Genomic DNA, 24,428 nt, shown 5'->3' with positions numbered 1-24,428 from the left:
GGGCAGAATATTGCATGTTTACTTTTCTGTTGATGTGATTTTCTTCAGTGAGCTGTCAGGGAACAGCTATGGAAGGGCTATATCCATTGTTGGGAAGATAAATAATTGGCAGTAGATATAGATTTCCTCATAAAAAGTTGTTGGTTTTTTTTTTCCTCATGATAAAAAGTCTATGTCATTCTTTGTAGAAATATTATGGTCCACAAGTACATAGGCACAGAATTAAATACATAATTGTATTTAGTAACATAAACGAGACTTGATTTTTAAAAGCTGACAATCACAGCAAATTATGATGATACTATATACTGTGGCTTGATTAGTGTGTTTTTAAAATGCTGTTAACTGGGAGCCAAAAAGAAACCGTATATAAGCATAGTCCTGGAACACGCTTACTGTTTTCAAAATCACTTTTTTCCTCATTTTAAAGAGTTGATTACTTGTTCCATGTATATTCAGGTAAAGATGACCAAAACGTTAGTGGTGGTGTTTCTGTTCTCTCATTGTAAGTTTCTGAGATCATCTGTTTGATCCAGAGGTGAACTGAACTGTGTAGCTAAATGAAGAAAAACCACCAGTGTTGATAGGGGACAAAAAAAAATTCAAATAATCTAAAATTTAAAATGCTCCTATTCATTACCTATGTCTTGGTGTAAAACTTTTACAGAGGTCTGTCTGAAAAACTGAAAATGCTTGTTATAGTGAATAACATATTTCTGTCAGACTCCATAATGAAATTAAAAACAAACAAACAAAATGTTCCAGAAACACTGTTTGACTTGCTGACTGAGCCTTTCAGGATCAGCTTTTCCTTCTGGTATCTCTGTCCTATTTACATCATCGCCAGTTGTTAAGTTTAAGCTTGTATTAGTGAGCACGCAGGTATTCACCAAGTGTTGACAGGTCACCTGCTCTTAGAGGTCCAGCTTTGCCCAAAGGTGCAGATGTGGCTTGCCTAGCTCCAAACTGGGCTTTACCAGTGTTGTACCACTAGTTCATTGAATCAATATCTAATGCACTTCATTGCACAGAGGTATTATCCATCTATCATATGCTGGTTCAGTTGGTTGGTTAGTTCATGTAAGTATGATTAAAGTCATCAACTGCAGGTTAGGTTCGTGGTCTTTTTCATGCTAAATTTCCTACTCTGAATAGTCTCATCAGGTGTTTTGTATAGATTTTCATAAGTTCACTGGTGGACTATGAATATCCTACTACTCAGGCATCTGTCTGCCTTTCACACTGTGCTTATTTCACAGACACAGGAATTACATACACTATTTTATATATCTTCATTGATACAGACTAAAGCAATGTTATAAATATAGAAAAATATTTACCTGGTAGTTTATTTTTCCTGAATGTATTAGAAGTGTTTCCTGAGCAATTATCCAGTATTCGTATTTTCATTTTTACTTGCAGACAGACTGAATTTTTAACTGTCATTAGGAAAATGCCAAACACTTTAGAAGATGGGAGATTTTAGTACTTCACTTTCTACAAAAATGAAGTTGTTTTTTTTCTTCTTCTAGATTCTAAAATTATTTTCTTTCCCTTTAGATGATTCCCAACAAATGTTCATTCTTTCCAGTACTGGCTACCCCAGTAAGTTTGAAGGAATAATAAGGTTACATCCATGGACGTGTTTATCATCTCTTGAACTTAAGCTAGTTGTTACCCTGAAGAACCCAACGCCTTTGTTTATGCTATCTTACTATATATAATAATTTTTAATGTGTAATAAGGTGTAGCAAGGTTTTATATTTTGGAGATACATAAAAATGATAGATGTTTGCTGATTTATGGTGTAATTTTAGCAAACTTTGCATGCTCTGTAAAACTTAGGCTAAGTCAATGAAATAATTGTTTATTACAGTTCAGAGTTGTTTATGCCATATTTGTTAGTTAATATTTCTGATATAATAGAATATATGATGGCCTCGTTTTACATGTGACTGGCAGAAGCAATCAAGAAATTACATCACCCTCTAATTTTTGGGACAAATGGAAATCATCTTGCTTTTTTTTTTTTTATTACAACTTACTATTGTCTTAGAATTTTTGTTTAGCAGAAAGACTTCCTGCTTTATGGCTACTTGAAGAGCAAAGTAGAATGGTAAAGAATTCTTCAAAGTTCTAATTGTGCCATCAGTTAGATATGTGAACTATAAAACCTTTTCTTCAGGTGCTTTATTGCTTGTGAGGTATTATTTTCACCTCAGATCGAATGGTGACCACCTGTTATCTACCACCATAGACTTACACAGACAGATTGACAGAAGGCAGTAACATCTCCCGTGACCAGTCTGGTATAACAATTGACAGGCTCTATCCTGAAAGGTAAATTGTGAAAGCCAGTTCAGAGAATGAATAAAGATCAAGCAGGTGTTTAATGCCAAGTACTGAACATTATAGCCTTCGCCAAACTTCTGATACCGAAGTGCTGTTTATGCTCAATTTTATTACTTTGATGGCCTTTCCCTATTAAAAAAAAAAAAGTGATGTTGACAGTTGTTCTTACTTTACCACTTTGCTAAAGAAAAGGAGTTGGTAAAAATAAGCAATTAAAGGAAAAAGGTAACTGGAAAAATTTTTACTGTAAATTTTCTAGAGAATTTTAAAAGTAGAAGATAGGAGATAAAAATCTAGGAAACTGAGAAATAGTATATAGATTACCAAAAGTCAGTGGCAACAACTATTGGATTTATTATTTATTTTCCATTTGCAATAATGAGGGAGCTCTAATCTGAGTTCTTCAGTTATTGATTTGTTGCTTGTCTGTTGCCTGGGAAAGTCAGATGAAGATCAGCATGACAGTATTTATAGGCTGCATCTCATCTGTGGGATGCAATCCATCTTCGTTAAGTTCAGTAAAAGTGATAGATAGCATTTGGCAACGTAATGATGTGATCACTCTACCATTGCCTTTGTAAATCATAAACTGTTGCATTCTCTTGTGTAGATATTTAATCAGTTATACACCCCATTACTGATTTAATTCAGAATGTCAGTGGCAGGTGAATAATGTGAGTATTTGTATATTAATATCATATTGTATTAATGTTCCTTTCATTTAAGTATGCTATTCATGTGAAAATCATAAACTGTTGCTTCATGGCTAGAATAAATTTAATCAGTGCTGTAGGCATCTAATGCCATCAGTGTTTTAATTCAGTATGTCAGTGAAACAAATGTGTTTCTTTTCATTGCCACTTTCTTTATGCTTTACTAATTCAGAATATTATGTGATGCTGTAAAAATATGAAGCTGAGAATAAACAAATTGCTAATTTTCATCCTGTCAGTAGATTTTAGGACCGAATCCCACAATTGTAGCACCAGATAGGATGAGTACATACTTTTCATCTATTTTAAAGTAACTGAATATCTTATGATAAATTAACTTTTTTTTTTTTTAAAAAAGTGCTCTGGAATATCCATTAAGGAAGTGTGGAAAAAAATAAGTATAAAATAATAACATGCAAACTGGTAATGATATAACACTAGAATGCAATTACCTTGGAAGTTTCTCCAGTGTCCTGTCTTTGGCAATATGAAGTTGCTAGAAGGTTTTGGTTTTAGGGAACCACCTGAAAGTGGCTAGGGGACCATTTCTAGGTCCGTTTCTATTGTCAGTTGGAACCTGTTTTATCATTGGTATAAAAGGATTTATATGAATTTTGGGATTCTTGACTAACCTCTAAAACAAGAAGTTTATTTTAACCTTTTAACAATATAAACTCAAATACTGTATTAGCACTGGTAACTTACTACAGTGAAGAATGACCTGAGTAGTGTACTGATGATACTTCATCCAGCTCATACTACATGCTAGTAAGAACAAAGTGAGTTGTATTTTCCATTGTAAGAATTTATCTAAATCTTGGATTGCTTTAGCACCTACTCTCTAGGCCTTATGTCAGTGACTTTAAAACCACCTTACAGGTTTCTAAAAGCATTAAATTATTGTCTGTATTGGTGAAGTTCTCCATTCCATAAGTAAGGAACATGATAAAACTAAAGCTTATTGGCAAATAAGAGAGTGCTTGGTATAAATAATTCAGAATTTATACTTTTGGTGGGGCTAAACAAATGTGCTTGGTATGTGTTTGCAGCAGACAATTTTATATTTAATTAGTGTTTTTTTTCTTGTCTTACATCAAGGTAATTGAATTCCTCTGATTTTTTTTCTTTAAAAAAAACCCACTTTTTTACTCTGAATTTTTATGTTTGTAGTGTTTGCAAAGCCATTATTGTCCACAGGCTTGTCACCTGAACTTTTTTGATAGTTTCAGATTTAATTTGCTTGAAAATGTGACATCTGATCAGGAACCCTTTCTCGTTCTTTAAAAAGCATATATACATCAATATATCATATATATAAATCTTATATACATCATGCAGATGACACCAAGCTGGGTGGGAGTGCTGATCTGCTGGAGGGGAGGAGGGCTCTGCAGGGGGATCTGGACATCTGGATCGATGGGCTGAGGTCAACTGTATGAGGTTCAATAAGGCCAAGTGCAGGGTCCTGCACTTGGGTCACAACAACCCCATGCAACGCTACAGGCTTGGGGAGGAGCGGCTGGAGAGCTGCCCGGCTCTTGAATACTGTGTTCAGTTTTGGGCCCCTCACTACAAGAAGGATGTTGAGGTGCTGGAGAGTGTCCAGAGAAGGGCAACGAAGCTGGTGAGGGGGCTGGAGCACAAGTCTTATGAGGAGCGGCTGAGGGAACTGGGGTTGTTTAGTCTGGAGAAGAGGAGGCTGAGAGGAGACCTTATCGCTCTCTACAACTACCTGAAAGGGGGTTGTGGCGACGAGGGTGTTGGCCTCTTCTCCCAAGTAACTAGTGATAGGACAAGAGGAAATGGCCTCAAGTTGTGCCAGGGGAGGTTTAGATTGGATATTAGGAAAAATTTCTTCACCGAGAGGGTGGTCAGGCATTGGCACAGGCTGCCCAGGGAGGGGGTGGAGTCGCCATCTCTGGAAGTGTTCAAGAAACGTGTGGATGTGGCGCTTCAGGACATGGTTTAGGGGACATGGTGGTGCTGGACTAATGGTTGGACTTGATGATCTTGAAGGTCCTTTCCAACCTAGTGATTCTGTGATTCTGTGATCAAGCAGTTAACGAAGTTTTATTTGTGATAAAACATTTCCTTAACTGGATATCAGAGATTTGATTTCAGACAGGTTTCACAGCCTGATTCTGTTGCTGGGTTATTTTCAGATTTTCTTAGGAATTCCCATTATGGTAGAGATTTCTTGGGTTTTTTGATCTTAGCTTCTTTATTTTCTTTTAAAGTTGTTGCTGCTCTTATTGATTGCTTTGTTTTAGTTCTACTCCACTCAGAACATATGTATATGTGGCAAGGTTTTTTCAAAACTGCATATTTTAGACATTTTATTAAAGCAAGAAAAAGACACATTTCTCATCTGTATGCTAAAAGTTTGTTTTTCTTTGGATATGGCATAACTTTCCATGACTCTGTTTTCTAAGAATTTAGAAATTACCATTTATAAATAGTAATGTTGAATTAAACCTTCTTCTGTCACCACTTACTGACCTTGATATGGAGTTGCAGTGTGATATGTTGGCCCAGTTTAAGAACGTGAAGCTATAATTTCTGATTTCTGTAGAATTGAGTTCTTCTCTTAAGCATAGAAATTACAAGTAAACCTACACATCTTGTATTTGAAGAGCACTTTCATCATTCTAGTTGTGATTTAGCTCCTCACATCTAGCTGTGGCAGGAACAACATCATTATCTTTTGTCTACTACAGAAGAGTTTTAGGCTGTGTTGTATAAACTATTTGCTTTCAAATTTCTTGACAGATTCAAACAAGGAACAAAGCTAAAGTTGATAGAAATTCAAGACATTACATGAGGGAATTTTTTTTTTTCTCACAGTGATCTTTCAAATGAGCAGGATTTGTAGCAAATCTGAGTTAAATCCTCACCTCCTAACGGCTAGGTCTTTAACCACAAGACAAAGACTTGATTTCATTTTTCTAAAAATTTCCGTAATAAAGATGAGGAAACACGCAACATTCACAGATATGAAAGGTAAAAATAGTGCAGTAAATTCTCTGATGGTTTGTTCATTACAAATAAAGTGCAGAATTGATCAGAAAATGTCAATAGATCTTCTGTCATTTTTTAATAGAATCACAGAATATCCCGAGCTGGAAGGGACCCATGAGAATCATTGAGACCAACTCCTGACTCCACACAGGGAGGCGTAAGAGTTAAATAATGTATTTAAGAGCACTGTCCAAATTACATCTAAGAGCGTTAGTTTACTTCAGAGAATTATAAGTAATGGTAAATTTTGGGATTCAGCATATAATTTTAATGGAAATTAGTATGTTAAGTTAGAAGTGTATCAGAGCTCATATCTAAACTCTATAGATTTCTGCCCTGGGAGTGATCCCTGGGCCCAGACCAGGGAGCAGGCTGGTTCATGTATGCAGTACTTGGCCTGGTGCCTCTAGGATGGTTTGGGCAGTCCAGGTTTCCTTTGAATCCTATGTTGCGTTCCTCTGGCTCTGAGATAATACCATTAATTTTAAGATTTCTTCTGGCTCATGCTGCCTAAAATTGTGTGCTGGCTGTATGTCAGTCCTAAGAGTGATATTTGATATGATGTCAAGGATATTTTTTGCATGTTCTGAAGCATGGTGTGAGAAAGTTAAGGTGTGTTTGAGGTATAGAGATTTTAGTGTTTGGGAGGTCTCTGTAGGCAAAAGGAACAAAACCTGAGGTTTTTTCCCCCAGAAAGAGTAGCAAATTTTTGCCAGAAGAAAACCTGGGTTACATCTCAGAAGGAATTAGTTGTTTCGTTCTGGAAGGTTGCCCTCGTATAAAGTAACGTGCATGTGGTGTGGGTGCTTAGGGATGGAAGACCCAAGAAAGAAGCAACTGGCTTTCTCAGTTCATAGTGTAGACAGACATACCCAGAAGCAGCATAAACCATAGTTGATAATAAGCCTGCATTCAGGCATGTTTTAACTGGTTTTAAAATACTTCACTAGGTGTTTGCACATCTCTGCCGTGACGTTTGAAAGAACTGCTTGTCTTTGATGTTAGTCGGTGATTTCTGAAACAAAAAATAAAACCTTTGTTATATCTCAATATGTTTTTGATGCTTAAAATTCAAAATAAATTAATAAGGCGACTAAATATTGCATTTAAAGAAAGAATGCTTGTAACCCGTTCATCTTTTTGAAAGCCAGAGTTCTTATCTAAAGGGTCATCTTTGCTATGGTCTAAAGAATTTTTTGTAATTTTCAAGTTGCCTTCAATGCTGTTTTTAAAGTTAAACTCAGTCACTTTTTTGAGTTACTTGTAAGTGAGCTTAATATATATTTTTTCATAAATTCACCTTCATAAGTAGGAAAGCCCTTTTTACATATATTCACCTCCCTTTAAGGAGTGTCATCTAACTTATTTTTGCTAGCCTTTCTTAAGACAAGTCATTGACAATTCTCTACAGATATGTCATGTAAATGTAGTCAGAAGATTCTTTAGAAAAAGAAATATAAAAAACTGATAAATAATTATGTGCCCCATAGTTTGGATTTAGTGTTAGCACTTTCAGTGTGATCAAACTTATTTGTGGGCTTGCTGTTCTGCGTATATGAATTGCATGCTAGAAATTACATCTTCCAGCAAGCCGAATGTAAATTGTAATAACCAGCATAATGTAATCCTTATCAAATTTCTAGATTTTTGCCTTCTGTAGTTCATTAATAAGCTGCATGAACTTTCTGATCTAAAATTATTTGCTTCTAACAAAATAATAAGTGAAGTAATCAACGTACATTTCTGTAGTAATTAAAAAAAATGGTAGAAAATAATTACTCCTATTTCTCACAGTCTGTCACTTTTATATATTGGAATCAAACACAATTTATCTTGTCTGGATGTTAAATATATGTTTTAGCTGCTTATTAATATTTGCTTTTGTTTCTAGCTCACAGTTTTTTATGTAGAATGAGTGTGGTATTGTGGCTTATTAAAATGATGCTGAGACCTTCAGAGTTGGACTTTTTTCGGTATTTTTCAGATGTTTTAAAAAAGCCTGTACAGTTAATTAAAAGAGGACACTTTGATCCCTATTAATGTAATGTGTATCTGTGTTAGGAAATACGTCGAAAGATAATGTTAATAATACATGTAATTAGTGAAAACATGCCCAAGACTTGGCTTAAATGATGTTTGAAGTTGTGACTAAGTTATTGCTGTCTTCAATAAATGCTTATTATTTCTAATATATTATCTGGGGGCACTGTAGTAAAAATATTAATTTAATGAGTGTTAGAATTGACAAATATATTATGGGGCTATTAATAGTGATCTTGCTCTCTATGTTTTTTTTATTTTAATTTATGAAAAAATAATAAGACTTTGATTCCAATAAAAAAAATAAGCAGGTGAGATGATAAAAGAATTGACAGTCAAGTGGCTGAAACAGCTGAACCCTGTGATTCTCCAAGATGAATTTGACAAAAAAGGAGAACAAACATCTTGTTAGAAGGAGTTTTATTTGCTCTGTCTCTAACCATGTCTTCCAGATGTTGGGTCAGTGGAAGGACTTGCTTATCATAGAGCTTGGGATACTCTCTATTGGACCAGTTCAACCACATCCTCAATCACGAGACACACTGTTGACCAGAGACGTCGAGGAGCTTTCAACCGGGAAGCAGTAATAACAATGTCTGAAGATGATCATCCACACGTGTTAGCTCTAGATGAATGTCAAAAGTATGTATTATATCTTTTTTAGTGTATTTTGATTTTTGCCTAATGTCAAGGACACAGCAGCACTTCTTTATTTCACAGTCAACTAATACTGCTGCACCTCATGAAGGTGAAGTAGATTTCTTAATTTAGGAGTCAAATGCTAATATTAACTTTTAAAGCAATCTCAGAAATTAAGAGACAACATTTTATATCTTTTTACGTTTCAGATCAAATAATCATTACATTTTCATGGAATGTTAAAAATGTCAGGATGTTTTTTTAAAAAGTGAGTTAATTGCAAATTATCAAGAGCAATCAGTTTACTAATTTTTTTTGTTAGACATGTTACTCTCATTGCTTAAATAAAAACAAAATTAATTTAAGCATTTACAAACAGGAATCTGAATTTCTTGTGTGGCAAACTGGTAGGCCCGTGTGTTTATCACAAAGTTTAGTGTTGTATAAATTTATATAACAAGAGGTGTACATTTACTGCACTGTGGACAACATCCTGGAAAGAAGTCTAATTTAGTTCCTTTCCTGCCACTCTCAAGACGACTGTGTTTCCTAGTAAGGTAATAGAAGGGTTTGTATTTCTACTTCTAGAAGCTTCTTGCTAGTAAGTGTTTTACAAATTTGAGTTACTTTAATCTTCTCTGTTAATTCTGGAAGAAAGGCTACCTGCTTTTTCTGCTTCTTGTAACTATCTCGCCTTTGGGAAGGCTAGGCTACATTTCTGCCTTACTATATTCTGTTTCTAATTTGGGATAGCTGAACGTATGAAGTTGACTCCATGAGTAATCAAGGAGGTCATTTCCATGTGTGACTCCACGTACAGTTTATGCAAATCAAGAGTTTACACTGCATGGTAAAATGCAATTTATCTAGGTAGCATAAATAAGCCAGCTAAATTCTTACGGAGATTGCAGTGAGAGGATAGGCAGCTTCTGATTAGTGTATAAGTTACATCCACAGCTCATTCCATAACGTTTTGTCCACCACTATTTAACAGTAGCAAGGGGCCGATTGTGCCTCCTTTAGAGCATATTAAGGCCCCATTATCAACCTTCTGCATACCAGTCCTTTTGTCTGTATCACAGTTCTAATATGGGAAAATTGGCAGATTAATTTCACCATTGGAAATTATGAACATACACATGAGCAGAATTAAGTTTGTGCTGTGAAACAGTTTATATCTATCTGTAGGCTAAAGACGTGATCTGAATTGAACAGACCTGTGAAGAGAAAAAAAAAATCTGTACTCCTATACAAGTTAATGAACTAGGAAACTGCTATAATTTATAGGATGTTGGCTATCACATTTTCTTATTCACCACTGGTTGTCATAATTACTTATAGATGTCATTCATAATTGTCTATGAAGGTATATGTTTTTTCTGTTGCTCATTTCATAGAGAATTAAATTATAAAATGTATCTTATGGCTTTGTTTGTTATTTTGATTTTAATACAGCTTAATGTTTTGGACTAACTGGAACGAGCAGCTCCCAAGCATCATGAGATCTACCCTCGCAGGCAAAAATGCACAGGTTATCATTAGTACAGATATCCTGACACCAAATGGACTTACCATTGATCATAGGGCGGAGAAACTTTACTTTTCAGATGGCAGCTTGGGAAAAATTGAGAGGTGTGAATATGATGGATCACAAAGATATGTAAGTAAAAGAAAAATCCTAAACATATTAATTGTAAGTCTGTTTGCATTTGCTAACATCTTTAAAATCAGAACGATACAGAAAGATCATTAGTTGCCTAAGTTTCTCCTAGGATTAGTTATACGTTAGACTTAAAACTGAAAACACTTCCAAACTACAAGTAATGCTCTGTTTACTCAACACGTTCCAGTTTCTGGATGACCTTCTGGAGATGCAGACCCTTACCACAAAATCTATTTGCATTGGTATTGATTCTGAAGCATCACTGTCCTAAATGATCTATCAGCTTGAAAAAAAAGTAGAACTTCAGTAGAAGAGGTAGAGAAATGTTTTGCTTTACGTAGGACGGTTATAATTTTTCTTTCACTGCCAAACTTTTCTGAATGCATTAGACTTTTTTTTTGTGTAATGTTTGGGATTTACTCTACAAATCTTTTTTTTTTTTTTTTCTTTCCTAACTATACATTTTCAGATATATTCAGCCACACTCCACTGCTATCTTACCACAATACATTTTGGTCCTGGAGTGCTCTATTAGTTTCAGTTCAAGTAGACCTTTTACTTTGAACATGCTGAAGGCAGTTGATATGTGCTCACAATTTTGTTGCATGTGTAGCTCTACATTTCTCGTATATCATGAAGTCTTCCTTTTGGAAATTTTGTACCTCCCAAAGTACATGATAAAATAAATGAAGAGCATGTTCTGGCTTGTATTTTCAATTCCCAGCTCTACAAGATAATGTTTGGTACATCAGCTCGCTTTCATATCTATTAATGTAAAAAAAAAAAAAATTCCTTCATATACTACATAAAAGCTTTGAAATCTTTCTAGATCTTAAATGAGAATTACATGTGTTTCTGTAATCTTATGAAGAAGTTGTTCCACATACTTTGTTTAGATAAAATTCCTTATCAGAGCAAACTGAGAGCGCCAAGCTTGCAAGAGTAGAACAGAAGTGACTAGGCATGGTTTTGTGTCATTTCCTTTCTCTTTTTGTTTTCACTTGTATCAATTAACCACAGCTCACTCATGTTTTCAGATGTAGCAACTGTCAGAAACCAGACAGACCAAAGCTATGTGGATTCTAAAGTATACAATCTCGGACTATATATCTGCTGTGAAAATGGATTGACTTTCTGGGGTTTTTTTTTCCTCAGTGAATCTACCTTTTTGTCTGAGAATAACACACAGAAGGCAGTTCGGTGGTTTTCTTTGTTTTGTGTTGTTTTGTCACTTGGAAGATAAAAATGGAATTACACTTTCCTTCTTTCATATTAACCCTTGGGTTTTATACTTTAATTATATCTTGATTCTAAAGGTTATACAAAATCTGTACTTACTTTTAATTTAAATTTGGGTCATACTTTCAGAGATTATTTATATGATTTAGATCTGTATGTCCTGCATCTTTTGTCAGATAATATAACAGAACAGCACATGATGTTCCAGATGTACATGTAACACATCTATATGTAACCATATATAGCAACTCAATAGCATTTGCAGAATTATTATTCTATCTCTTACGCTACTAAATATAAACGATCAAAAGTTTTCATTGGCTTTAATGCAATGATCTTGGAGTTCCTACTTAAATTACAAAAGGATATAACTAGTTCAAAGGATCTCTGCTTAGTTTCTGTCGTTTGTTGTTTTTCTTAAATCCTGCCTCATTCCTCAGTTCTACTAAAATATATCCATTCTTATATGTTCTTTTTCCTGACTAATTTAAATAATTATGTATCTGGAAAGTTCCTCAGTTTGCTGTCTGCCACATTAAGGTATTTTTCAAATGGAATCTTGAGGGACTTGTTGGCATCTTAAAATGCAGGTATAGGAAATACAGATAGAGGCAATTATCTGGTTTTCTCATACTTGTCAACATTCTCAAATATTTTCTTTGTAGGACTTTGATCACAATTTGAAAGTCCTAATATCCTGCATCATCCTCTTCTTGACTTTCTGTCCTTTATCTTCTGTTTTGTTGTCATTTTGAAGACTGACAGTATGCTAGATTTTTTTTTTATTATCCATCTACATTATTATAACTGTAAGTTACTCCTGTCTTGAAGTAAAGTTCATTGGGCAATTAAAAATGCCTAGTTAAAGGCCTCGTGCAACTTTTCTTTCTTTCACAAGTAGGAACTTGTGCTAATACTTCATTGTGTTTGCCTGCAAATTTATTGCAAATTCAGACACTTATTCTTAAGTTCCTGGAGCTTAAGGATGTACATAAATATTTATATGCATACCATTTTTTTCCAGTGATTTGCTTTGCTTAAGTATGCTACCATCTCTATCTACTAAGTTATTTGTCACATTTATTAGGGAAAAGAGAAAAAGGTCTCATTTAGATCATCAATAGTAAATAATTCTAAAAATAATTTCCTTTATCTTCTATGCTTTCTTCAGTTGTTTTCTTTGAAAGTATCTCTTTCTAGATTGGATGTTCTTTTGTTCCTCTTCTAGTTCAACAGGAATTCTCATTTTCTTACACTTTCTTCAGTTAGAATTAATTTTTTTTTTCCTGTTCATTTTGGCTGCATTTCCACTTTCTGATGTATACGTCTGCCTTGTACTGCTGTTTCTTTTCCATTTTGCTATTACGTTTAGTTTTAATTTCCTGATCCTGTTTTACTTAAGATTCTGAATATGCCGTCAGTTAAGTACAAGGTAATTAGTAGGTTACATGGAAACAGTTTAACTTTGTCTGGTGTAACAAAATATGCATCACGCATGTGAAATGGGAGCTGATGTAACGTAGTTGCAGAAACCATTACTAAAGCCTACTTTTTTACCAGACCTCTGGATTTCAGTTTCTATCAGCAAGACAGACTGGTCATTCAGTTTTCTCAGCTGTTGAATGTTGAAGCTTCTAACTTTCCTAGTATATTGTCTCTTGGTTTGACTTTCTGTCATTTAACTCTCCTTCCAATTACAGTAAACAAAAAAAGCTCCTGAAAGCAGTAAATTGAATCCATCATGCTCTTCTGAAGGCTTTTTTGGGAGCTCTATTGTGTTACATATACAAAGCTATACTACTACTGGTTGTCCTACACCAATACCTGTTTTTGGAGAATCGACTAACTCTGTTGTCAAAAATACTGATCCGAGTTCTCACATGCCATGAGCTTTGAAACAGAGTTGTTTGTGTTTCCTGGGTTCTGAAGGCGCTTTTCCTGCATTAGTTATATTGGGATTGTCGTACCAGAACAAAACCCACCAGGCTGCTTCATTCAAATCTGCATTTAAACTGTACTGGCCTCACTAGCAGTGCTTCAGCAGAGTTGCTCATCACCATGTAGATGCATTATTACTGATAGAAGAATGCCAGAATCCAACCATGAAATTGTATTATTGATCTGGTGAAATAATATTTCCAGGGCTATTGTTTTTCTTCGTTCATATGCTGTCCAACTTGAAGAGGTCTCTGGCCTCTGTAACATTAGAATAATACAAGTAACAATTGTTCCAATGTTCTGGTGATCTGAGATTCTTTAGGATGTTTCAGCAAGTTCCTGCCACTAACCGTTAACACCAAAAATAGTTTAAACGGATTACCCTTTTCCTCACTATCTCTGCTTCATTGTTTTCTAGTTTCAGTTGTGTTACCAAAGGTAGAAATTGTATAGTAGAACATGAAATGCTAATGTAATGTAATGACTTTTATTCCAGCTTCTTTCTTCACTCTACTCACCACAGTAATCTAGTACAATGAATGGGTAGAAAATAATTCAGCAGTATTGAATTGACCCTTTTAAGTGGATTGTAAGAGTTTATTGATTTTGTGTTAAGCTGATATTTTAATACTAGTGTTTGGTTGCTGGAGTAGTCTTTCAAGTTTGGAAGAATTTTTTTGTTACTTTTGCTCCTTTTTATTACTTAGAAGATATGCAAGGTTTTTTTAAATATTGCTTGTTTTGCTCTGTAAGATCTTCCTGTTTTAAAACACAAAATTGGCAATTGTTTCTTTCACAATCCCATCCCCTTTTTCTTCCATTTTTCCTCCTTCCCTTAGTTGGATTTAGTAATTTGGCCACAGCTGTTTTTAGCTGCTTATTGCTTTAATTACGACATTTTGTTCATGAACAGAGACTGAGCCAACAGCAAATGAAGCTGGGGTTTGGGTTTGGGGGGGTTTTTTTCAGTTTATTTTTCCAATAAATTGTGAGCTATTTTGACTTTTTTTTCCTTTTCTTCAGTGTTGAGTATTCTGTAACATTTTACATATCAAGAATCTAGAAATATAGTTTATTTCCTGTGAACCAAAGTGTAGTTATTTTATACAACATATAGGTTGCAATGTTTTGGTCTCAATTACAGTTTTGTGGGCCTACAGGTGTGATTGTTAAAATCAATATGGTTTTAGAGCTGTCTCCAGTAATTATAACCTTCATATAATTACAACCTTCCAGTAATTATAACTTTCAATTTCTAGAATATATGCTCTTCATTCTGTTGGAAATCTGTATTTAAACAATTAAGCAAGTTCGAAAGTTGGTGTTCAACTTTTGTTATCTTCAGTAACAATTTTGTCAGATCTGTTCTTCAAACTGCTAAATGTAGAAATAGAAGTTAAAGGTTGGGCTGTGCATTTATGAAAAACTTGACTTTATGGTTGACATCTGAGATTACTTTTCAGACATGTCATTATATTTATTTGTAGTACAAGTATGATTGAGGAGAGCAGAGTAATTTTGGTCAACTCTTGTATGGTATTCATGTTGACATCAACATTACCTTGAGAAGTGTTGAATAACTCACTGAGGCAGGATAGAAGTGAGATCAGCCAAGGTAGCCAGAACAGAAATAAATCACACAAAATATTAACACTTGGAAATGTAGAATGTCTAACCCCATTAAAGTCAGAATGTGCTAAAAAGTCTTAGGAAAGATTCTCACTAAGATCTGAACATGAGCAGTTACAAAAAGACGCAGGTCCTGAACATGATTCTGAGTTGAAGAATGACATTGCTGTATTCTCTATACACTAATAAATAATCATATGTGAAAACTAACCCAAAGGAAAATAATGTCAACTTTCCAGTTGACATTAGGTAGGTAGATACTTTAATAAGCTTGTATGGTTGTCTAGAAATAAAATAAAATTGAGCCTACTCTATATAGAGAAATTTTCATCAGTTTCTACTGCTTCCTTGTGATGTTGTTAAACAGCACTAGAAGCATTAATAGTAGAGAAACAAGAAATGCTAGTAAAAATTGTTATTGTTAGCACAACATGCACAGTTTACCACCTAGACATTTAAGTTCATCATGTGTTGCCTGTCCTGTTTCCCCTGTTATGATAGTTTGTTGTTAGGTTCCAGGCTTTTTAATCAGTTCATTCTTTCTGTGTTTGAAAAGCAGCTAGAATGGTGTGGATAATCTTGGAAATTAATGGTACTAGAAGTGAAGTTGTGGTGGATTTTTTAATTTGCTCTGTTCAGCAATATAAACGTATTAGTTGCAACAGGAAGCTTCTGTTGTTGATTCTTTTCTCTCACAAATCTGCTCAAAAAGAATCGTTGTTTCTCAACTTTCCAAATGTCCATGTTTCCCATTAACGTTTGTCTGAAAAAGTTCAGAAGCAATACGAGGAATGACATATCCGCCCTGCTTAATTCCTCATTTTTCTAGGGAATTCACTCCATTGACATTGATGTGGTGCCTTCTTTAAGTAGTTCTGTAAAGTCACGCTAATATCTAATGCTAAAATCCTCTAATCCATGTGAGCTAGGTAGCTGGTTGACACAGATCCAACACTGGGTTTTGGGACTTCTTGCTGAAATATCTTGATGTCCAGTGTTAGTACCCTAGTAGAAATCAACTGAAAGAAGTAACTTATGAAAAGATAAAAGTAATCTCTAAAGCTTTGGAGAATAAGATTATTTATAAAACCTCAGGATCCCACAAAATTTTAGGGGACGGACATAAATGTAACATTAGCTGATATCAAACATTAGTTTGTAATTGCCATTTATGATCTTGAAAATAGATATTGTGTAATTCATAAGCATGCAGTTACAAAGAACATGGTTAATACAGTCATAATTTAGAGAGATGTATACTTCCCATTTGAATGGCACTGAAAAGTGCAGGCCTGTTATAAACAGTTGCTTAATATATTATTCAACTGAACTGCAAATCTAAGTAGCAGCTGCAACACTGCAAATTTAGCATTGCAGTTTGGTTTCCAGTGTCTTAAACGTTCATTTCTAGCATGGAGAAACAAAAATTAATTCTTGAGGAGGAAGCACTTCTAATTTTGTTACACCTCACTTGGACAATTCTATGGAAACAGCATCTTGCTGTTCTTGGTAAATGTGGTACTCTAATATGCCCTTTGTATCCATTGCTATGTGATTTCAAGTCAAGGTATTATGAAGGTATAAAGGAAAAGAAAATCCATGTATTAAAGATATGACAATGACGAAAATAATGTTTTTATTGAGGATAATTGTGACACTTAATAGCAAAACCAAAAAGCATTATTATTTTAGTAGCATATAGCAATGATTGTCACTGTTCTTCCACAAAACCCAATGTAAAACTAGACTGGAAATTATTTTAATTTCTTTTACAGCAACAGGAATGAGGAAATGGTATACTCTCAAGTGTCCTCTTCAGTACCAAATTTCTTGCTGCTTCTGTCTTTAACTTCCACACACCCCCATTGTTTTTTTTTTTTTCTAGTTAACATAAGGTTTTTGTCCTAATAACACCACAGTGTTGGAAGGGCAGAATTTTGATACTCCAAGTCAAGGTTTCATAGATTTGTTTATCCAGCAAGAGATAGTATTTTTGCTTTTTATTAAAGCAACCACATCAATAACAAACAAAACAAGGAGTCTGATCTAAGTGTATCTTTTTTAGGTTGCTAAATCAAATACATAAAAGTTATGACTTATATTATTTTATTTTTACCCCTGGCTGTGCAACTGGTTACCCTGTATCATAGTCTCTTTTTTTATTGATGCCTTGTTTATACTCTTTTCAAAACACTGTTCATAACTGAATAATAAATATGGCATAGTATTTTGTGTCTCACTTGAAAGAATGAAATATATTAGCTAATTTTAGATTACTGTGGTGTTCTGTATAAGTTGTTTCTGTCAGACTGTTTTCTGTTATTCATCTAAAATGTTATTTATTTATAGATTACTGATACTGCTTTAATTGACTTTAAATTGTTATTAATTTTAATGTTTTTAAATGTCATTTTCTATACTAACTTTGTCATTCTGTTACGGGCCTCTAAGTAAATTTAGATATCTTTAGAAGAGTAAAGAGCTTTTATAAACTCTTGAAAGCTTATTAAATTGCACTGCACATTTATTAAGTATTTTGAAAGAGAAGTATTATCAACAAGCCATTCACAGAGTTAAAATACTTAGAAACAACTCTCATTTTAAGCTGATGCATTAACTATATGCACTCATCTTTAAAAAACAACAAATGTATCTCTATAAAATTTAAACATTGTCATGGTAAGAATTATTATGAATCTAATTCTTGCTGACAATATAGTAAGAGATTTATGTAAATAATTCAAGTTACAGTACTCTGGCACAAATGCTTGTCTACCTGACATGTCTACCTGACTGGCTCCTCTCCTTTTTCAGTTTTTCTGGAGAAACTGCTACACATACCTCAAATTTAGAGCAGATATAGATATAAAAAAAAAAAAAAGCTGTCTGGAGAACTTGAAAATCAGAACTTAAAAAAATAAATATCATAGTTAAAATTAAATTGCCCTGCTACTTCCTCCCCCAGCCCCCAGTCTCCTTATCTCTTCATAGGAAGCAATGAAAACTTTTCATCTGTTAGAGCTCTAAGTACATGCTGCAACTGAATGTCGGTATCATTCAGTATTAAAGCACATGAAGTCCTACTGGATGTGTCTGACTTCGCTGGTTCAGGCGGAAGGGATGATAGAGATTTCTTGTTCGAGTTTCCTTAATGTTTTAAAATTGAACATATATTGTTGCAACTTTTGGTATCAATTTAAACTTATGATAAAATACATCAAGACAGGGTCTTTATATGATTCATCTTAATTCATACTGTTAAAAAATGCTGTTTAAAGATGATTAGTGTAAAAAAAAAAAAAAAATCTGTTCAGTTCAGATCTTTGTAATGCAGAATGGCAATGCATTGCTTTTTCCAAAGTGCGCACATTCATTCAGTACCACATTTCCTGCTTCTGTAACCAAAAACATTTCTGATGACCATAATTATTATTGCTGATTTTCAGTGGCATAACGTATTTTTTTGGCAGTTTCTGTCCTTCATAGAAAAGGTCTTAAGCATTTATACAGTACTGCAACAGTTTGTGGGAACGCATGAATGTGGCCTTTGGGAGTTAAATTTCTGTGATATTGTGATCTATATCATGCACATTCTAGTTCTCTTTACCTATGTATTATCTGAACATGTTAAAAAGTTATTCCATGTTTGGTACTCTGTGTAACATAGATGCTCAGTTTTTTACGGAACTGTGACCTTTTTTCCTCTGATTCAGCAAACACAATGGCTCTCCAATTCCAGCACAGTTTATGCAACCATAATTGAACAACAGGCAGCATATACTGCAGTTTTACAATTGCAGATTAACTGGGCGTTATGCTTGTGTTGGTGTTGTGCTTCCAGATGGTATATGTAAAGAGGTTTTTGCCTGTATTCTCATATGTGGGAGCACTGCTTTGGGTCATTTGCTGCTACCCAGCCATCAGTTTTATATACAAGTTGCTATAAGTTGATTATCTTGGAGTTTTTACTGTTTGAAAATACAATTTTTCTAATGTTTGAATGGTGATCCCTGATTGTGCATTGGCTTTCTTCTCTGTGTTATGTGTTTGGGTACATGCATTCCCTGAAAGACTGCAGCAGTTGTCTTATGTCTTTGACCCAAAGCTTACCAGATTACTATCAATAACCTAGAGGAATAAATCTGCAAAGTGCTTGTGTTGGCTTCCATCATTATTTTTGTTAGAGACCAGCAATCGGCAAGAAAAAAGGCAGCAGGAAGTACTGGGCAGACCCTTTTGTGCTGTTTACCCCTCCTGGGCCAGCCAGATGAGGCCACCCAAGGAGGATTTCGGTAGGGTCATAGTCTAAGCATATTTGATAGACACTGAATCCTCAGGACTTAAACATGATTTGGCAGGTAACCAAAGGATGAACAGACTTTTAAAGACAACTTTCATTTTCAGTTACTTTTGATCATCCAGGAGTGCTATCAAGATTTAAAAATAAAAAATAAAAACTTATCAGTAATTTTCTACATTATTCTGTAAACTAGAATGTGAAACAGGCTGTAAAGTTGCCCAAAAGCTGGCAGAAATAGGAACTCTTTCTTTTGGATGCTAAAATAAAACCAGTGTCCTTGGATAATGTTGTTGACAATAGAGGAAACCCTGGTGAATGAAATGCTATGAGCATTAGTGAACAAATGTTCCTGGATGTTAGCTTTTGTGACCCTTCATTTAGATCCCAGATCTCCCAAGGCTGAAAAACGATGATCCGTTCTGTAATGAATTTACATTCCTTTGTTACATTTTTAAGAAAAATTATGACAGTGCTACAGAACACAGAATGCTGAACAGAGTAGTGCCTTCCTTGGCATTGGTTGTGACAGTAAAATCTTTCCAACTGGGACAGTTTCACATTATTATGGAGAACAAATATGGGGTTGCAAAATCCGTGTGGCCAGGATTTCGTACAGACCTTTCAGAAACATATGTGATTGATTTTTATTTTTTATGAAATGTATCTGAATATTAATAACACAGGCTTTTAAGAGTGTATTATGAAAAGTGTCTTACAGTAAATGTGCACAATTGCAGAAGAGGTCTTTTTGCCACTAATACGTTCCCATCTATCTTTCAATACATTTAATTTTGAGAAAAGATTGGTTAGAGAAAAGTTGTCCACCTGTGACATTTATAACTGGAAAAAGTCTTTGCTGGAGAAAAGGATTTGCCAGTCAAACCTTCTTACAAATATGCAGAAATATGTAATGTGTATAGAGGTGCAGAATTTGTTATAATTATCTGATTAGTAAGTAATTTTGAAACTATATCTGTGTAAGTGAATTTAAACATGGCAAAGCATGCTCTTGTGCACTGGAATACAATTATTTATGTTAGCAAATTGTTGAAATGTTCACATGCCGCAACTTTGCTGGTGCTATCTAATGCTCTTTCTGGACAGTCCTTGGGAGTGGTTTGGCACTGAGTCAGTCCAAGGACATTCCCAAAGGCATTTTGCAAGGCACTGTGCTGGAGGCTGTTCACTGTCTGGCGCTGGGCAGGGAGGTGGCAGAGGTGTGAGCGAACTGCCACTGAAGCATTGCTTGGTATTGGATACTGCAGCGTTAGGGCACCATCTTAATCTCCAAGGCATACCTGTAGTGGGAATTTTTTTTTTTATTCTACAAGATTAAATTTGGATGTCCTATATATTAGGTGAATTCTTTATATGATGAAAAAGACTTTTGTTGTTTGTTTCTGTTTGTTTGTTTTATTTTCTAATCAAGTATGGGATTGACCATTACTACTTCTTTCTCATCCTATCATTTAAAAAACCAAACTGATACACAGCATCCACTTACGAAGAGGCTAAACAGTGTACCAGTTGGCTCTGCATGAACAGTGCAGCCTATGTGCATGTGTGCAGTCAGCATGAGTAGCTCAAATTCATTAGATGTGCTGTGTATATGCAGGTAATCATCCTCTGTAGTTCAAATTGATTTCCATGAACTCGCATTATTATCAAAAGGTCATTTGGGAAAGAGGATAGAGGACAGAAAGCAGATGGAAAACCATGGTGACCTAAGTAGAGATGTAGATTGAGGATTGATGATTTTAAAAAAGTGATTTCTGTTGGGTTATTAAAAAAAAAAAATATTACTTTTCTGCTTTTATCCCAATTTCCCTATGCTAGTAGCAGACAGGTATATAGATACAGGGTTTTTTTGCCAGCCTGGATCAGAATGATGGTTCCCACTTCATATATATACACAACTTACTAATTTTCCCAGAGAAACAAAGAAGAATACAATGCAATAAATATGTTCAAGATATTATTTATTTCCATTATATCTCAGAAAATCTAATGGAGAAATAATGACCCCCTTCCAATAATTCTGCTATTCGGCCAAAATTAAATTTTCAACTAGAGAACTGATTAAAAATGTGTTACATTCTTAAGAGCAGAAACTGTACATGTTAAATTTTTAAACCTGATACATAAAAAAAAAAACCCAAAACATACATGAACATATTTTACAGGAGCTGTGATTTAGACTAGGATTAAATTAATTGTATTTCTGCAGTTTTCATTCAAACTCTACCATATAGTGAACTGCAATTCATATTTTCTTTCTAGGTTTTAAACTGATAATTAGCATGGTGACTGAGGAAAGTTTTTTTTTTTAATGGGAAAACACAAGACATTTATTGTCTTGGGTTCAAGTTTCTAATGGGATTGTAGTGGTGAATGCTCTTCAGTTCCGAAACATGCTTCTGGCTTTGATTCATAAAGATTCTGAATTTTTAGACTTTCAGCTGTGCTACAGTACCTGTTTTTCTCTGTTCTGTTCTGGCCGTTAAGCAGGTAGTGTGCTGAGCAGGTATTTTTACAAGCACATTTGGATAAACCATTCACTTAAAGAACAGATTCCTGGATTTTTGAAGTTTGAACGTATGAAGAAATTATAAGCTAACCCTTGTGGCATCCTTTTAACACATTTTAAGTGCTGTTATCTCATTTTTCCAGGTGCTATAAGTATAGAAGAATTAAATGTTTTGTCTAAAACTATCAAGTGATGTGAGTTATGGTTTGCACTGTTAAAACTTCTTATTCAGAGACAACATTCCTTCTCATGGTCCTCTTCTGTTCTTCTGTATTCTAGGTAATTGTCAAATCTGGACCAGGTACCTTTCTCAGCCTGGCTGTATATGATGATTATATCTTCTGGTCAGATGGAGTGAGGAGAGCTATTCTGCGTTCCAGTAAATATACAGGAGGAGATACAAAAGTTCTTCGTTCTGATATCCCGCATCAGCCGATGGGCATTATTGCTGTTGCCAATGATACTAACAGTTGTAAGTTACAAAGCAAGATACACTTTTTTGTAATTCCAGTATCATTCATTTCAATAATTTTTATTCGTTTTAACCAAGTTAAAACATTTCATGGTGTTTCATACATTCTTTTTGTTGTAGGAACTGTTAAGAAAAGGTGGGATGTAACCTCATTACCAAGTAAATAAATATTATTGAATGGCCATTTTCTGCTATGGACATTGTGCTCATTTGACAGTAGTTAAATGATTTCCTGTCAAATATCAGCAGTTTTGAATGTTGTGGGTTTTTTAAAATTATTATATTCAAGGTAACTCCATTTGTTTATTTTTAGTACGCTAGCATCTGAGGCCTGCTGACATTTTCATCTGACTGATAACACTTGAATCAATTGCCCGTGAATCTGAGATCTGGTGATCTTTGCTCTCTAAGACATTGGCCATTGAAGCAAATTTAATAAAACAAAGTCCATCTTTTATAATTTGTTTTTCAGGTGAGTTATCTCCTTGTGCACAAATGAATGGAGGTTGTCATGATTTATGCCTTCTGACTCCTGACGGACGAGTGAACTGTTCTTGTCGAGGGGATAGAATCCTGATAGATGATAACAGATGTATGAGTAAGTAATACTAGCTGACACAATGCTTTTCTATGCTGTGATGCGGTTGTCTATCATAAGCAAAGACAGTTGGCCCAAGCCATTAATTTTCTTGCTTCTATGTACTGTAAAAATTGATCTGGCAATTCAGCACATACCAGGCTTTTAACTATTTTATGTATTAAAAGGCTTTCGGGGGGTTATAAAGACATTAATACTTACACTGTCCTTAAATTTCAGTTTATGTTCTACTGAAAATTTCCTATTTGCAATTTGTTTCTGTTGAGTACAAATATTTCCATTTCATGTCCTTAGACATATAAAATAATTGTAACTTCTTAACCAGCTGTTGTATTTAATCATGTAGAATTGGTGTGTTAGTAATTCATGAATGTATCACTTTAAGATGGCAGACTCCTGGGAGACTGCTTTTGTTGGGGAATATTCTGTATTACACTGTTCTAAGTTCTCTTCTCGCATCTTCCCATTATTCCTCTGGACCAATATGTCTCAGCACGTGGTAAAGAAAATACAAGAAAACTATTTTTTCATAGTTTAGAAGTGGATCAGAATATATGGTCATCCATTGCAGCTACTTTAGATCATACTGTCCCTCTGCAGAATTGACGTTTCTGAACATGGAAGTATGTGCTGGTAATTTGGAAGGATGTGACATATGTACTTACTTTGCACTCTTCCGGCTTTTCTAATAATTTGAAGAAAATCTCTGTCTCCTTGCTAATGCTGTGCCTTAGCAGGAGTGAATTAACTGGAAAGCTTTGGGCTGTTTCCCCAGGGATGACCCACATTCATAATGTAGAACATGACTTTGTGCTTCTCCCCTCAACAAGTGCAGCTGGCTGGCTTTGGAAGGGAGGGAAAGCTGGGAGGTAACCGTGCGTTGCCTTATGTCTTTGTTAATGTCACTGTATTGTCACAGTTAGAGACACCTTCCAAATTTCGGTGGCTTATTGGACCTTTACCTCTGTGGGGCAGAAATCCCAACTCTTAAATCAAGTTCTCCACTTCCATATCTATCTGCCAAGTATGCCTGTTCTGCTGCTTCAGTTTCATAGCTTTGACCCACCTGCTTTCACTAAATCAATTTTTTTTGTTATAACAGTAGAGAGGCAGTATAACATTCAATAAATATTATTTTTAAGTTTTGTATATGATTTAGGAAGTTTTACCATCCTGCTAGAAGCTTAGACAGTTTACCTGCTTCGGGCTTTACTGTGGCAGTCTGTTGCTCCTGAATGGCCTGACAAGTGGCTTCTCTTCTACTGATACAGAGTCATTTTTAAAATGATGGTCTGCGTAT

At 34.8% G+C, this 24,428-nt stretch overlaps 1 protein-coding gene across 1 annotated transcript in view; it reads left to right on the top strand.

The window, feature by feature from the left end:
- The window catches only part of LOC104624574 (low-density lipoprotein receptor-related protein 1B), a gene marked incomplete at both ends in the record, with an annotated part of 148,825 nt that overhangs the window by 99,354 nt on the left and 25,043 nt on the right, over nucleotides 1-24,428 (top strand). The window contains 4 exons of the mRNA XM_010291978.1: nucleotides 8,576-8,765; nucleotides 10,218-10,422; nucleotides 22,338-22,530; nucleotides 23,003-23,128. Coding sequence (XP_010290280.1) covers nucleotides 8,576-8,765; nucleotides 10,218-10,422; nucleotides 22,338-22,530; nucleotides 23,003-23,128 — 714 coding nt within the window. The remainder of the gene's footprint in view (nucleotides 1-8,575; nucleotides 8,766-10,217; nucleotides 10,423-22,337; nucleotides 22,531-23,002; nucleotides 23,129-24,428) is intronic.

This window comes from Phaethon lepturus, unplaced genomic scaffold, assembly GCF_000687285.1.
Source record: "Phaethon lepturus isolate BGI_N335 unplaced genomic scaffold, ASM68728v1 scaffold11020, whole genome shotgun sequence".
In the NCBI taxonomy this organism is placed as follows: domain Eukaryota; kingdom Metazoa; phylum Chordata; class Aves; order Phaethontiformes; family Phaethontidae; genus Phaethon; species Phaethon lepturus.
Note: the sequence above shows the minus strand (reverse complement) of the source record. Positions and strands in the feature narration are given on the sequence as shown.